The sequence below is a fragment of the Nycticebus coucang genome, chromosome 10 (genome assembly GCF_027406575.1).
Source record: "Nycticebus coucang isolate mNycCou1 chromosome 10, mNycCou1.pri, whole genome shotgun sequence".
NCBI classification, from domain to species: Eukaryota; Metazoa; Chordata; class Mammalia; order Primates; family Lorisidae; genus Nycticebus; species Nycticebus coucang.
In genome coordinates, this window is record NC_069789.1 from 1,457,448 (window position 1) to 1,473,209 (window position 15,762).

At 37.4% G+C, this 15,762-nt stretch overlaps 1 protein-coding gene across 6 annotated transcripts in view; it reads left to right on the forward strand.

The window, feature by feature from the left end:
* The window catches only part of EPHA5 (EPH receptor A5), a 306,886-nt gene extending 295,451 nt beyond the window's left edge, over window positions 1–11,435 (forward strand). For 3 of the 6 annotated variants that reach the window (XM_053607676.1, XM_053607674.1, XM_053607675.1), the window contains 2 exons: window positions 2,907–3,062; window positions 10,084–11,435. In XM_053607676.1, coding sequence (XP_053463651.1) covers window positions 2,907–3,062; window positions 10,084–10,189 — 262 coding nt within the window. In that variant the 3' untranslated portion in view covers window positions 10,190–11,435. Of the gene's footprint in view, window positions 1–2,906; window positions 4,552–10,083 lie in introns of those variants that run through there. The other 3 variants (XM_053607678.1, XM_053607679.1, XM_053607677.1) reach the window with 2 other exon arrangements.
* Window positions 11,436–15,762: the final 4,327 nt, after the last annotated feature.

The window sequence follows — 15,762 nt, forward strand, 5'->3', positions numbered from 1 at the left end:
ATGAGGCCGGATCTGAGCAAATTTTCAGAATACGGCTAATTCAGATCCATGTCACAAACACATAATTTCATAATGAAATCTTTCTCCCGTGCATGTTAACCCATGAATTTATGTGACGTGTTCATTGGAGGATAGAATTTGCATGTCCCTCTCTTAAAATGAATGGAGCACGTGGCTGAATTAACCTGTGCCTGCTCGAATAACACAGCACGCCAGTCTCAGAGGAACACAAACTCTCACATGGTCAGGTGGTTGTAAAAAATATGCTCAGATCTGTGTATTTTTGTACATTTTGGAGAGTATATTTGGGTGGGGAAAATAGGATTTTATCATCATCAGGGAAAGCCAACTAAGCACTTATGTATTTTAAACCAGAAATACCTAACAATAATTACTCCTTGATTTCTTTAGAATATATGTAGTGTCTGTCATTTAAATATGAATATATTTTCATGTTCATACTTATGAGCATAAGACAACCTCAGGGACCTGTTGCTCTTCTCCAGATGTGTATAGGTATTTGGTTAGTCATTTAGTGTGCAGTTTGAACAAGACTTAACACCGATAAATGAGTAATCGCAGGGAGAAATTTTATGGTAGTTAATGAGCTCATCTTTTACTTCTCTGAATAGCCCATGAATGCATTTAAATAATGTCACATATTTGTAAAGTGTGCTTTTCTTTTTACGTGAAAAGCAGAATTATCCTCTTAAAAATCAGTGTGATTTTGTGCTAGAAAATTTAGTGCATATTTTAATTTTCACCGTATTTGAGGAAATTGTCTATTTTTATGAAAAAGTATGATGTTGGTACCTAAATGAGAAACAATTTGTTGATAAAGTTACAGAAGTGTTGTGATCCCGACAGAACATGTGTTTACTGGATGAAAAGTCATTTTAATACAAATGAGGAGTGAATCTTTAACCTCTGTTCAGGCATCATTAATTTTCTGTGTTAACAACGGAAGAACGTGTCTTTTTGGAAATTATTGTTGCTCCCTAAATATCTGTTTTTAAATCGGTTGTTGTCCTGTGACACACCAAGGCTTTCTCTCCTCTGCTTTCTTGAAGGATGTTACGTTGTCACAAATGGACCTAAGGAAAGGAAAGTTAAAAAAAAAAAAAAAAAAGAAAAACTCTTAATGTTCTTGATCACATTAATTTACTTTGTAGCTTGAGGGTAATTAAAATTTTCTAGATAATTTTTACATTTCCTTGCAGGCAGTATGTAGATTCTGCTTGCTGGTTTTGTTTAAACAGATTTAGCTTGAAGACCAGCTGTAACTCCCTCCCTATCTTTCCTGCACTTAGTCATCTGCAAAGCCTGATCTTAGAAGGCCTTAGCTCCTTGAGGAACCATGCAGATGACACTCAGATGCTTCCCAGTAACTTGGATGGTTCTTCTTCAAAGGTTTTCTTCTCAAACCTACTAGGAACTCATCTTCCCATGGTTACATTCTGATCCTTGCTGTTACCAAAAATTGCAACTCTTATGTAATTTCAACGTTGAGGTCCCATTCTCCAGCTGTCCCCTCTTCATTTCCCCTACGAGCAATTCTTCCTCCATGGTCACGTATCACACTGGCACATGTATTTATTCCTCTGACAAATATTAACCCTTCTACTGTGTCAGACTGTAGGCCAGATGCTAAGGACAGGGCATTAAGCAAATGGACCGTGGTATTTGCCTCTGTGGCGTTCACACGGTATTAGGGATAAAGAGATGTCGAACAAAATAAAAACTTGCACAAAATGTGTTTGAATCTGGCATGAAGAGTGAGTGTGGAAATTGAGAGGATGACTCGAAGGTTAGAGTGGTTGTGTGGGTGAGACACCAGGGTGTCTTCAAATAAGATGGGGATGGGTGAGGGAGCAGTGGTCAGATGCACACGACAGTCCAAGCAGCCTGGGCAGCGTGCACAGCGGCAGATAGTGAGAGAAGGTGGGTGAACAGGAGGGGCTGGGGGCTCATCAGCTGTGGTTGGGGGGGCGTCTTTAGCAGGACTGGGAGGTAGAGAAGATGAGCATCCTTTGGGGCACGTTGGGTGACATCATCATGAGAAATACAGGCGCATGAAGTTGGCCCATAGAGACACAAGGGACAGGCCGCAGATAAAAATTGGAGAAAAACAGATGCTATTGGAAGACATCAAAGCAAGTGAAATTGCTAGAATGCAGTTATAACTTGAGCAGAAAAGATGGAAGAGCACGGCCTGCCTCCCTCCTAACACGGGGAAGTGAAAGGGTGGTGAGCCAAGGAGATTGGAGGCGCACACAATGGAAGCCAAAACAGAGATAATAGTGATCTTTAAATGCAGATATAAAGGGCGGTGCATTGAGTTTTTAGAACAGTTTGTAGATTTACAACAAAATTGAGGGGAAAGTACAAAGATGATCTCCCCAGCCTCCAAACGAGGATAGCCCTCCCCTCCATTATCAAAATCAAACCCCAGGGGGACATTTTAATCCCGCCAAAGAACCGACTTTGACCACGTCATTATCGCTCAGGTTCAAAGCTTACGTAAATTAGGCTGCACTCTTGCTATTGTACATTTTATGGGCTTGGACAAATGTGTAATAACATGTTCCCACCACTATAATAGCATACAGAATAGTTTTATTGCCCTAAAAATTCTGTTTTTTACTAATACTACATGAAGCTTTTACCTATTGTTTTGTCTTATAATTTATTTATTAACATATCATCAGTCCTGATTAATTACACATAAAAAGTCAATGGACTGATTTTATATTTTGTATTTTGAACTACTTTCTTTCCTATTAGTATTTTTGCATTTTTCTACAAATACCAAGATCCACTGAATTGAATATGAGTTAGCACGCAACAAGCTTTGTTATAAAAATGTTTAAGTATTACTTCTAACATCTCCATTTTATGTGTTTTAGAGTTTCAAATTTATTGTCAGAACACGGCTCGCTAGGATCTGGGGCCTACAGATCAGTAGGTGAATGGCTAGAAGCAATCAAGATGGGCCGGTATACAGAGATTTTCATGGAAAATGGATACAGTTCAATGGACGCTGTGGCTCAGGTGACCTTGGAGTGAGTAATTTTTCTGATAATTTTTACATAATTGCTGGGGCGAGAAAAATTATTCAGAAATCAACCTTGATGAGGTCAAAGGAATTCAGTTAACCTTTGCCCGTGTGTGGCAGCTCTCAAAGAACCCTCTCCTTTTTTTTTTTTTTTTTTTTTTTTTTGCAGTTTTGGCTGGGGCTGGGTTTGAACCCACCACCTCCAGGCATATGGGGCCGGCGCCCTACTCTTTTGAGCCACAGGTGCCGCCCCAAGCACCCTCTTCTTTTTAGGCTATATTGTTAACAACTGCATGGTTCATGTAGCTGGTATCTTCACTTCTTTGCCTCCAACAAACAGCGTTTGAGGGTTTGAGTAATTGGAATAACAGCTCCTTGGCAAAATACTGGTATTTTGTGTTGTGGAAAAGATGTTTTCTCGACAAGTTTTTTATACTGGTACCTAGGTTCTATGAATGTAAATACAAAACAAACTGTGAGCACAATTGGTGTGTCTCCTTCTAATGAGGACAAAACACATTCACAAATTTCAGCTCTCTGTGCTGAATACCAAGGTTACAACAGCTTCAACCAAGCTTCCCTGGCAGGAATTTAATTCCCAGAGGTGCACCTTATACTCCTGTGGTGTAAGGATGTGGTAGATCCTGTCTCCTCCAATATATTGGGAACAATCTCAGCGGAACCAATTGTGGCCATTTCTGTTTGCACGTTTAAGATAAACGTTATCAAAGTCTTAATAAATAAAAATCACTAGAGATAAATACCAAGTTCTTTAAGGTTGTAAGATGTTTGTACTTTATTATATATTCTGTACGTGTGGTCCTTTCAGCCTAATTGTTATCTGTGGAGATTAATCGTCGTTAGTGGTGATTCCATCTAGATTACGTTGACATTTATAATGTTTTGACCTGTGAATATAACGATAACTCCCTTCAACTTGCCTACACATTCAAAGGTTACAATACTGCTGTAGTAAGGATCATAAAATGATAGGCTACTCTAAAGCCCTCAACCACAGTCCTTATTCCATTACACCATGAGACCTGGGCTCTGAGCAGCTCTCTCTCAACATCACTGTCTAATTCATCGCTCATCCCCACAGAAGGTTACAGGGTACCACTATCTGTCACCAAGTAAAGTCACGTATGGGCATTCTCTTCATGCTGAAATCACAATCACTCATTTCACTTTCTTACTTGACCAAGTTCCATTCCATGGTCACCGCCAAATCATAGTGACTTAATGACACACACGCTTTGCCCACTATTTCTTTGGACACTCAAGAAACTCATTTTTGCTGTATTCAAAATAGTATACTGAAAAATTTAGTGATAATTTTAAACTATTTTTACATGACTTCTATTTAATTTTTCAGTAAAAATGGTCATTTTAATTTATGAAAGTCATTTGTCATTTTATATTAAAATGATATTGTAGGTATTTCTTCTACCCGATGTCAGATTACTTGTACATCTATAATAAAATTATTTGCATTATATGGTGTCTCTTTTTGATTAAAATGCCACCTATTCATATAGAGTCATATCTGCTACATTTTTTATTCTGCCTTCACAGAATAGTTACAATCACCTAACGTAACGACCTGTGTTCCTTCCCTGACCTACCTGTGTTCTGACGCGTATCGCTGGGACTCCAATACAAATATGTGGAGTGTTCCAGCATCGTGGGTTCTCTTTTTATTATTTTTGAAAAGCTTTTTCTATTTACTTTCCTATCTGCTCCGCGCTCTCCAAACTCTCTGTATTTTGCGTGTTTTCCTCCTGGCCCTTCAAGCCTCTGGCACGTCCCCAGCTCACGGTACTTGCTGTGTTCTGTCAGATACTCTGCTTTTAATGCGTTTCCTCTGAGCTCAAGAGTCAGGTAAAATTTGGAGACCTACCAGCATCTTTCCACTCAGAGAATATTGGTTTCCTTTTGTCAGTTGCTTCAAATTCCCGGGGCCCATCGCCATTCATACGCAGCATTCCTTACTAGGAGTTGGGCCAGCAAACCCTAACTCTACTAAAGCTGATTTCTTGAGAGAAATCTAGTAACTCTAAATACATGTCCTCTGCTTTACTGTGTTTTTAACCATATATTTTTTCTAGTTTGCGGGAACATGTCTATCCAAACATTATGTAATAACTCATAAAATGAAGAGTCATGAGTTTATTTTGGTTAAAAATAAAGATCGTCTATGCATTTTGCTTGCCCTTCACCCTAGAGAAATAAATAAATAGAAGTTATCACCAAAGACTAATAGTAAAGGAGACACAGATTCTCAGCAAGAGGCAAAGACAAACTCTCAAACACCTGGAAGATTTTTCACACATAGTCTTTATCCAGTGTCTGAGTATTGATTTTCTGAAACCTATAATGCAATGTTATTCCTGGAGTTACTCCCAGAGAATAATGGTGGCTGAGAATGAAGGAATACATTGATAACTGTTATAAATGCTTCAAAGAACTGTTATAATCAACTCAAAGCAAATGTTCAAATATGCAAAAGAATGTGTGGTAATTTATGACATCAAATTTGTTTTCAATAGTGGGTTTAGAAAAAGAAGAGTAGAGAATGCATATTTCAAAACTTATTTTGGTTAAGAATTCCTTCATAAAGGTTTAACTTTGTTTTTGTTGTGAACTGTTTGCCAATACATGTACGGATGGCTAAATATGCAAAGGGAATGAAGGGGCGGGGAGGAGGGTTACAGGCAGCTTGTTAGTCCAGGCTCCTTTCCACTCGCAAGTTTCTGTCTGCTGTTGTCTGTGCCTGAAGCTTGCTGGTCTGTGTGTGGTGCTGATGGAAGAACCATGGACTGGGCCGTGCTGGTGCCAACCACGTGGGGAGTGTGGGGAGCTGCTGCCAGCAGAGCGTCGGGTGGAGACTGAATGCCCAGACTTTGGCTAAGGACCAAGTTACGGCGACTCTTCAGCTTCTGGTCAGACTGTTGCTGTCAATTCTTGATTACTGAGAAAATGAACAAAATCCAGGGAATTTACATGTGTTATTACCCCAACTGTGTGTATGCTGAAGAGGTCCCTGTGAGTACCAATTAATAGAATGGAGTCTTAAACGCCTAAAATGAGAGTTTTTGTTAAACCTAGAGCCAAAATCTATAAAGGCTGATTTAAATAGATTCACTAAGTCACCAACAAAGTCATTACCCATGGTCTATTGTACACGCCAAGTACATGTGAGAGCTTTTAAAATCCTCTCTGTTTCTTAATGAAGCTAAAACTCCAAGTCCAGACCTCACAACGTCTCCTGTGTTGAAACCTTTAACAGACCCCTGTGAAATCTCCTCTGGCCAAACGTAAATGTTTGTCTTGTGCAATATCTATATAAATGATTGTTAGGATTCTCCTAGGTTAACCAAAAATGACAAACCTACAACCACAAGATACAACGATGAAAAAAGCATTCAGTCCTGAAGTTTAGTGAGTTTTCATTGGTCGCTCTGCTCCCTTCTGTCCAGCTGGCGTTGGGGCTTAGGACCAAGGAGGTGACTAAAGGGCTTATGAGGCGGAAAGGAAACGGGACAAGGGAATGAGTCTTCTCCAGACGGCTGAATCTGAGCCTGGATAATCAGGAGTTGGCTCCAGCATCCACTAAATGCCTCTCATTACGGTCTGTTCTTCATTCTACCATTTTAGTGTCATAATATCAGTGTTGTCCCATTGTTTAATATCACATAATAATATTTGAAAAAATACTGGGATGCAACCCAATAATGGCCATGCATTATATTAGCAGCTTTTGCAAAATGAATCACTTTTGTAAACAAAATCAAACTGTTTTTTATGTAGCAATCCTAGTCTCATGTTTTTATTCATAAACCTACGCTGACAGATAGTTTATCACTGTTAGAATTGGCCTTGGGTATTGCTTATGAGTACACAGGTCGTGATAAAGTTAGTATAATATTTATATAGGGAACACAGTTAAAACTTTGTCAATAACATGTCCGGCTTATAAAAATAAAGTGAAAAAAATAGCCTATCTTTTACCATTTCCCTTTTTTTTTTCAAAAGTCTTTGTAAATAGAGTAACCATTTCTTCATAAAATGTAAAATATTTTGTTTTATTTCTATCAATTTTGTGTAATTATTACTGCTTTTTAGACCATGTAATACATGTTTCAGGTAGTCAAATAGCAATTGTTGGAAATAGTAAATGTATCAGACTAAACTACTTAAAAGAATATCCTTTAATGCTTTATCAATATTGAAACAAAGTCATTTAACCTTTGCTAATTGGAAATTTAAATACCACTTTAATTTCCTTTTGCGGCACCATTGAGCAAATTGAAAGCTATTTTTAAAGAACCTACTTTGCTCCTGAGAACAATTTAAACTTAATATAAATAATTTTATTTCTCGTTTCCTTTTTCACCTGAACTTCCACTATATAAAGGTATAGGTACATTGGAGGGATTATAATCTTGCTATTTCTTATCTCTGCATTGATTTGACAGGTTAAGAACTGACAGGTGAGATTGAAAGAAAATCAACATTATTCTATTAAAGACACACGTCATATCTGGCAGTGTGTAAAATGCAATGCTATGTCGTTATAACTCCATGAAAGAGAGAGACAGGGGAGGAAGGGAGCTCGCCTGGTCTTACCTTACGAAGGCATCTCAGGAGATAATCAGATAGTAAATTGATCTTGAAATAAAATGTTATACTTAGTTCACTGGCAAAACTCAAGCACATTTTGATTTAAAATCTACATGTAAGGTATGTTCTGAAGAAGTACAGGTTTGATTTTCCCACAAACACAAACTCTGTACTCACATTCTAAACCAAATGTAATTCCTCAAAACTTTCACTCTTTAGCATGACAGAGATATCACCAACAATTGAAATTTCCAAGCTCAGTGGTTTTAGGGCTCAGGTTACATGTACCAGGGCTGGTGTGTTTGAACACGGCCCTGGCCTGCTAAACAACGACAACTACAAAAAAAAAAAAAAATAGCAAGACATTGTTGCAGGCATCTGTAGTTCCAGCTACTTGGGAGCCTGAGACAAGAGAATCACTTAAGCCCAAGAGTTTGAGGTTGCTGTGAGCTGTGATGCCACAGCACTCTACCGAGGGCAACATAGTAAGACTCTGTCTTAAAATAAATGAATGAATACATAAATAAATAAATGTACTTCTAAAGCACTGAGGTAGAGTTTTTGGGGGCGTCAAGTCATTTCAAGAGAATTAAATTATATTTGCATTTACGATAATGGGGTAGTAAAAATAAAGATCCGTCAGATTACTTATTTGATATTTTTTAGGCAAAACAGCCAAGAAATGGAGTACAGTAAACACACGCTTCAAATTCAATTTGTAGATCGAAGTCCATGTTGTTTGAGGGGAAATCTATGAATTCTTTTTCAGTTCGCTTGGAATAGACTGTAATGATTATTCTCAAGAACTCATTCCTAGTTAGTATAGCCATCGTGAATTTTCTGATGAAACTGTACAATCCCAACCCCACAGGTTGAAAGCTTCATTTCTCATTCAAACTAAATTCTGTCCTAGAGATTTATTGTTTTCAGGTTAAGAAATTTAACGTTTTAGCTTTATTTTTTTTTCTCCTGCATATGGGCCAAAGTTTGCTAATGAAAATCCACACATACCCACTTCTATACAATTCTTAATGATTGGTAAGTTGTATGTGGACATAGGGAATATTAATTAGCCTGTATCTGAAACAGCTGTGAAATAGAGATCTGGCCAGGGTAGCCTCAAGGAAGTCGGTTTCATCCTTTCCTTACTTACGTTCTTTCTTTTAAATTTTCCTAAGTTTTGTGACACCCTTAACAGAGTTTTCCTTCCACGGGTGAATAATTGTGCCCTGTAGTTTGAAGCACTTTTATAAAAATTATAACTCAGAATAATGAGAAAATCAAGAACATGGACTTCAGTGTAATTTACTTCATTTTAGTCTGTTCTGTTTCCTCATCTATAAAAGGAAATGTTTTAAATCTATATGACAGGGTTATCTATTTTCCCAGAAGAGAGGAAGGAGATGTCTATTAAGTGACACCTGTAACTTTTTATGTTTAGTGCAACGGTTCTCAAGAAAAATATTTCACTTTTAGCATAATGTGTTCAATAAAGTCTTTGTCTAAAGAAATCTAACATTGTCAGTATCTTTGTCATTTAGAATCTTGAAGGTTAATGCTCATCTTTTTCCTGTAATTAATGTTTATCATTGCCAAACGTATCTGACAAATATATATATATTAGGGGAACTGCATTCTTAAATATTCTATAAAGGAACATTTCAAAAGCTTGGGGACTTGTTTAAGCTCTGTTTAAGCTAGTTTAGAAATCAAAATGTTTGTATTTTTTTGAATGAGTTTGTTTTTTAAAAAGGCACAAAATGTTGAAAAAACTTTGCACCAGCGTGTCATCCTCAGAATGCTCTAAATAAACGCCAACGGTGTCTTAGATATTACTTAGTAAAGGATAAAAGCTCTGATACTTTGGATCCAAAGTAAAACATGACAAAATTTTGTTATAAGAACAATGAAGAGATGATTACTTCCTAAAGCAATTGTTTTATAAAATGATTCTTTAGAATGAGTCATGTTGAGACTTTGGTTTTAAACTGCACAGCTGTGCAATTTTAAAGGTATAGTTTATGCTTACATCTTTTAGCAAAAAAAAATAAAAATGCTCGTGAATATTATAGGTCCACATTTTCAAAACTTTTCCATGAAATTGTACCTTTCTGCTCGAATGTGGGTAAGCAGGTGCATAACTGTGTTTTCACTACTAAACTACTGATGTTCACAGCCAGAGACAAATACGTATAATATCACTCTGTGTTATAAATATTTCTTTGCCAATAGATATTCAGGTTCAATTCTAAAGCCTGTCTTGAAAATTGGACCCTGTGAATTTAAATTGGGACTGTCATCTGACTAGTCTGTGCAAGATACGTGTTCCTTTGCCAGCGTGAAATAGTGAGGTGTGCTGCTCCGTGAATCAATACAGACATCCAACGTGTGCTTTCTTCACGCAGGGACTTGAGGCGGCTGGGAGTGACTCTTGTTGGTCACCAGAAGAAGATCATCAACAGCCTTCAGGAGATGAAGGCGCAGCTGGTAACTGGGGTGGTGCCCTTGTAACTTTACCTTAATGTCATTTCTTCAAGTGAACCAGTCTGCACCTTGTAACAGCCCTGAGATTTCTTTTAACCAAAAGGGGGAAAAGGGGAACAGTGATTTCTAAACCTTAGGAGAGCATCTGTCTCAGCCACAGAATTTGTGATCATTGTTTTACTAAAATCTCCATAGCTTCTTCCCCATGTCTTCATTTTTCATGAAGCAAATATAACTTGCTTAAAAAAAGAAAAAAGAACACAGGGTAAAACATCATCTTACAAAGACAAAATGCTTCCCACTATGCCGACAGAATTTTGTACATGAAATACATAGATACATAGCACCTGTATAGACTGAATTAAGAAGCCACTTTCAAAACTTCCAGGGGTCTCCTTGAAGGAAAAGTTTTATAGCCATTTGTGGGCTAACAAAAGCTGCAGTTTACTGAAGTTTACTTCAAGTCTTAATTGTCTACGTAAGTGTATGGAAGGGCAATGTGATGAGATTATTTCTTCAGAGCTATCTTCTTTTGTAATTTTAAAATGCTGTTACACAGAGTTAAGTTATAGAAACCAGTGTATAAACATGTTGCTTGACGAAGAAAAAGGACCGTGCAGGGTGTATATTTATTTTTCTGTGTTATAACATTTATGTTTAGTTGCTCTTCGAGAGTTTATTAGGTAATAAATGTGTATATATTGTATCATTTGCAGTATCCCCAGGAACTGATTTGAGCCGGAGTTGTGCGTGTGTTTGCACACGTATTACCGTTCTGATTGTAGTTTTAATCGTGTTTTAGCAACATATAGGAGTGAATGGTTCCGAGGGTAACAGTATGCGTAGGACAAATGGGGAAGCAGTAAAACAAGATGGAACACAAAGTTGCGTCCCTTTTCCTCTCTGGTGTCCAAAAGCTGCTAACTCATTGTTCACTAACAGGGAATGTGAGACATTAAATCCCCTTGGACTTTTTAAAAAACACTTTGTGATGTCCGTGACAGTGCAGTTCATCCAGCCATTAATCTTACACCCCAGTAGCAATTTTCGCCTTTCTGAGTCTCAGAAAATATCTTGTCAAGGGAAGTTGACACTAAAGGGCCCACTCTCAGCAGGTGCAGGAGGATCAGCTGCGCAGGTGCTGCTAATGTCCTTAAACCCAGGCACGTGGTACTAAGCATCCCTCCTAACTAGAATCCTTTGACTCCGTTCTAGAAATTTTGATGTTAGGAAGTAAAATCAATTTTGACCCCGTTCTAGAAATTTTGATGTTAGGAAGCAATGAATGAGGCAGATACCTTTTCCTCTTGAATTTTCTGTATTTCAAGACTTGACCAGTTTGGTTACTTCATTTGATAATTTCATTTTATATTCATTTAAATTTGCATTGAATTAATTTTGGTGAGCAAATCTCACATATTATTTCCTTGAATTCATGAAGGAATATAAGCTATGTCCTAAGCATGCTTTACATACCACACAGGGGGAAGATTGATATTTATAGTACAAAGTATACCATTGGTTAGAAATTATACCAAATTGAGCTCCTGGGATAACCACCATTTTTGGATTATTACACTTCATAAAAATCATGGAACATTATGTAATTATTCAAAAAGCTGAGTATGAAGATAAGATACAGCCTACTCATGGTTAGCAAAGACTATAGTGCTGGGGTCAGAGCAGCCTGGTTGAATGAGAGCCCAGGAAAGCACAGCTGTGCTGGGTCAGAGATCCTGGTTTGTTCCCAAGCACTTGCTTTACTACAACGTTAGCACAGCCAAGAATAACCTTTTGGGAGATAACTGCTTTCCATTCTGCCCACCCTTTTACTTAAGCAGCAAAGTAGATCTTTGCAAAAGAATAAGGAAAATCCAAAGTAACAACAAAAAAGGTCGAAAAATATTCAGATGATATACTGAATTGTGTCTCCTATAAGGGGGTACAAAGTACTGTGGGTTTACCACACAAGACGGGTTTTGAGCGTTTTCTACTAGTTTAGTGAAATTTCCAGAGAAAGGTGAGGGAGGCAGATTTAGTATCATCTTGATAAAATCACAAGTAAATAGGCATCACCAGTAGTAAAGGAGCATTTGTCATTTCAATAAACAGAATATTCATGAAACAACTGTTGTACCAAGTAATTAGAGCCCGCATTACACTTTTTATTGAGTTTTGTAGAAGTATTTGAATTTCAGTGATAAAATAACAATCGAGAAACTTCAAAATAAAAATAGGCTGACTGATTTGAAAGGAAAACGGCAATGCTGTATATTTTAGAGCTGGTAGACTAGCCATAGTTGCTTAGATAAAACAAACATAGTTTCCAAATTGTTTATTGACTTTTACATTTTGAATGATAATCGGGAGGTAGGCTGGAGTATACCTAAGTCACTAGTATTTTAAGTCAAAATGTAGATTTACTTGCCTTCTTTTTAATCTTAGTGCTTGTTTTGGAAAATAAATCAAAAGGAAAGTTAAATAGCCACATAGCATCCCTTGAGATTTCCACTTGATTGAGAATTTCTAAGGTATATCAGCATGATGTTAGAATAAATAGACTTTCAAATAAATGCACTCCTTGTGGAAAAGAAAAAAAAGAGGGAAAATGCCACCGGCTATGTCACCAGCTGGAAAGTGTTCATCTCACCTACAGATGTGAAAAAAGGAGAGGAAAGAGCTTTTAGGAAATGCAGGGGGCTGCAATCTGGGGCAAGTTTTGACAAATCTGCATGGTGTGACTTTATCTCCCATTGGTTCATTCTGTCATCCACCAGATTACCAAAAATAAAGCATAGACTGGGTAATTGTATCACATATAATAGATTTGTCAAATGACACACACATCCTTGTAATGTCCATCCATTAAGTATAGGACATTAAAAAGTAGACACAGGGAGTAATTGTCAACTTACTGACACCTGCGTAAATCCCTCACTTCCTCCTTTTACCAATTTTGTTTCTAATCTTACCATTTGCTCACATATACAATTGTATATAATCAGTTGCTCTTTTGGAGATGGATTCATTGAATGTAAAAATGTAAAGATTCTGATTTTCCCATGTTTAAACATTGTGATGCTCATGGTCTTTTATGCCTTGTATTTTAATCACCACATCAGTGTTCTGAAGTTGTAAGATTGCTGTAAAAAATTGTATTCCAGTATTTTATTTAAGCTTGAGCGTGGCCAGCACTGTTAGTTACAGAGTTGCCTAACCCCTCCAGAAGATCTCTAACCCAGACTGTGGGAGTTTTGACCATCGTGCAATGTTGAAAACACAGGTTAAAGTCTAAGTTAATATCAGCTGAGCCCTGATGGGTTTCCATGTCTACTATTTCATCTCTACGGGAAAGTCAGAGATGTTTTGGCACCATTCTTTGTCCCACGTAAGTGGGTTTTGGAAGCACAATCAGAGATATTTACCTTTGGAAGATGTGTTTGTACATAATGGTACACTGGTGGGAAACACTATTTATTAGAAATTTAGTAGATGTATGATGTCGTGTAGCAGAACAAGATCCTTTTTTTCATTTTGTTTTTTTTTCTGAAAAAAAGAAGGAAAAGAAAGTTAAGTGTGACAACAAACTGTCTTTGCTTCTTTCTGCCAGATGATTAACTTTAAAGTAAAAGTAGCCACAATATGATGATACTGCTGGGAATAACAGAATGAAATGTTAGCTTTATCTGAAATGGACACCTAAACCACATCACCATTTTTTTGGCTCTGTCGCACAGCTGGTTACATTGAACATTTTTCTCTACGACGCCTACGACGCTGTTAATTGTACAGTAATGTATCAAAAGAGAAATGAATAAGAACCACTCTTTTCCTTATTGTTCATTTATGAAAAAAATCTTTTCACCCATAAATGGTTGAATGTTCTTATTTAGAAGGACCACATAATTATTGCTTAGAAGACACCAATTATTTAACCAGAACAAAATATGTGATAATAAACTAAGTCAAATCTTTGCTGCTTCTTCATGTTACTGAAAAAGGTGGAAGGTGGTGACTGAAGGTCACGTTTCTTCGGGCTCTATTAACCCGTGAAGTGTCAGTGGTCACCGTAGTTGGGACTGTAGACTGCTGGTGTTTTACAGTTGATTATTTAAAAGTTTGTAAATTACATTTATGCTCACTAAGAATACTCAGACTTAGTCATTTCTTAATGTGTTTCTCAAAATCTTTTCACTTCAGTCAGATCAGAAGCAGCTGTATATACAATTCGGCATATCGTATCCTACAATAGGCATCAGAGATCTGAATGTCCTGCCTCCGAGTTAACTAAAGAAGGATGAATATTTCTGATTCTCTTTCCTTTTTTTCAGCTCTGTGTGTGTTTGGTTTGTGTACATGTTTTTGTAGTGTAAGATACCAAATTTTATTTTTTCAGAAAATAAAAAACCTTTGAATACAGTTAAATTGTCATGCTTGCCTCTCCTCCAAGACTTTGAATAGTGATGTCAGCCAGTTCTAATAAAAAATGTTTGTATTTTTAACACTACCTATTTTAAAGGTCATTGACAGCCATTTTCTTCAAAGACTCAGGAGTCTACACTGGAGTAATTTTTACAGAGAGCGGTGGACAGAACATAAGCCTTCCTGGGGCAAAGCCTTGTGCCAAAATCTGAGTAGAAGTCGACTAGTGACCATGGAATAGAACGTCACTTGGAAAAGAGCAAACACACAGAAAATGCTCACAGCATCTGCGGGGAGCCGCTGAGTGGCCAGCACAGAAGAGTTCATCATCCTAGGAAGGGATGTCGCCCAGTACAAACTCTCTTTTTCTATAAGAATTGTATCGTATTGCTTTTTTTTTTTGTAAACAGCATAGCAACCAATCTTCTATATTCAAGGAAATGAATTATATCTGTCATTTTTGCATTTATAGCATAAACAGTGATATGGCACCATCCTACATATGGAAATAATCTGTAAATCCTTTGCATATGCATAAAATAGCCAGTGCGGGGTTATTTAATATTTTAGTAGACATTCTCACGTAAGTAATTAAGTTCTTTGTCACTAAGTAAATGATTTTTGTCCCTGCTTTGCTACACAAGTAAAGATCCCATGAAAATGAGTTTTCCAACCCTGCAGTTACTCTTAAACAGGCAGGAGAGACTGGGTATGCTTAGGGTAAAAGGTAGTTTCGTGAAAATGCACGTCGCTGCGTTAGAATCTCTCACCCTTAACTTAACCTACTTACTGTTGCCTCCATTTTATGGATGAGGAAACAATGGCTGTTCAGTGATCGCCCAAGTCCTGAATGTCTCCAAGGCTGGGTGAAAGCCGTGTTTATTTGAGACCAAACTCATGAACTTTCTGTCACCCTGCTCTGTTGACTAGCTATTAAGATAACAGAATCATTTACGCCAATCTGCTCATTTAATTGACACAAGAACTGAGAGGGTCATCAGGAAAAAATGACTTGCACATTTTCACTAAGCACAGTGTAAACGTTGGGTGAAAATTGGGGTCTGTCTTGTGTTCAGCTTTGAGAATGAGGGAAACTTTGATAATCAAAGCAACAGTTTGTCTTCTGTGCTGTTCTCCCACTGAGTAGCAGTCTGATCCACATGAGGATGGTCTACGAT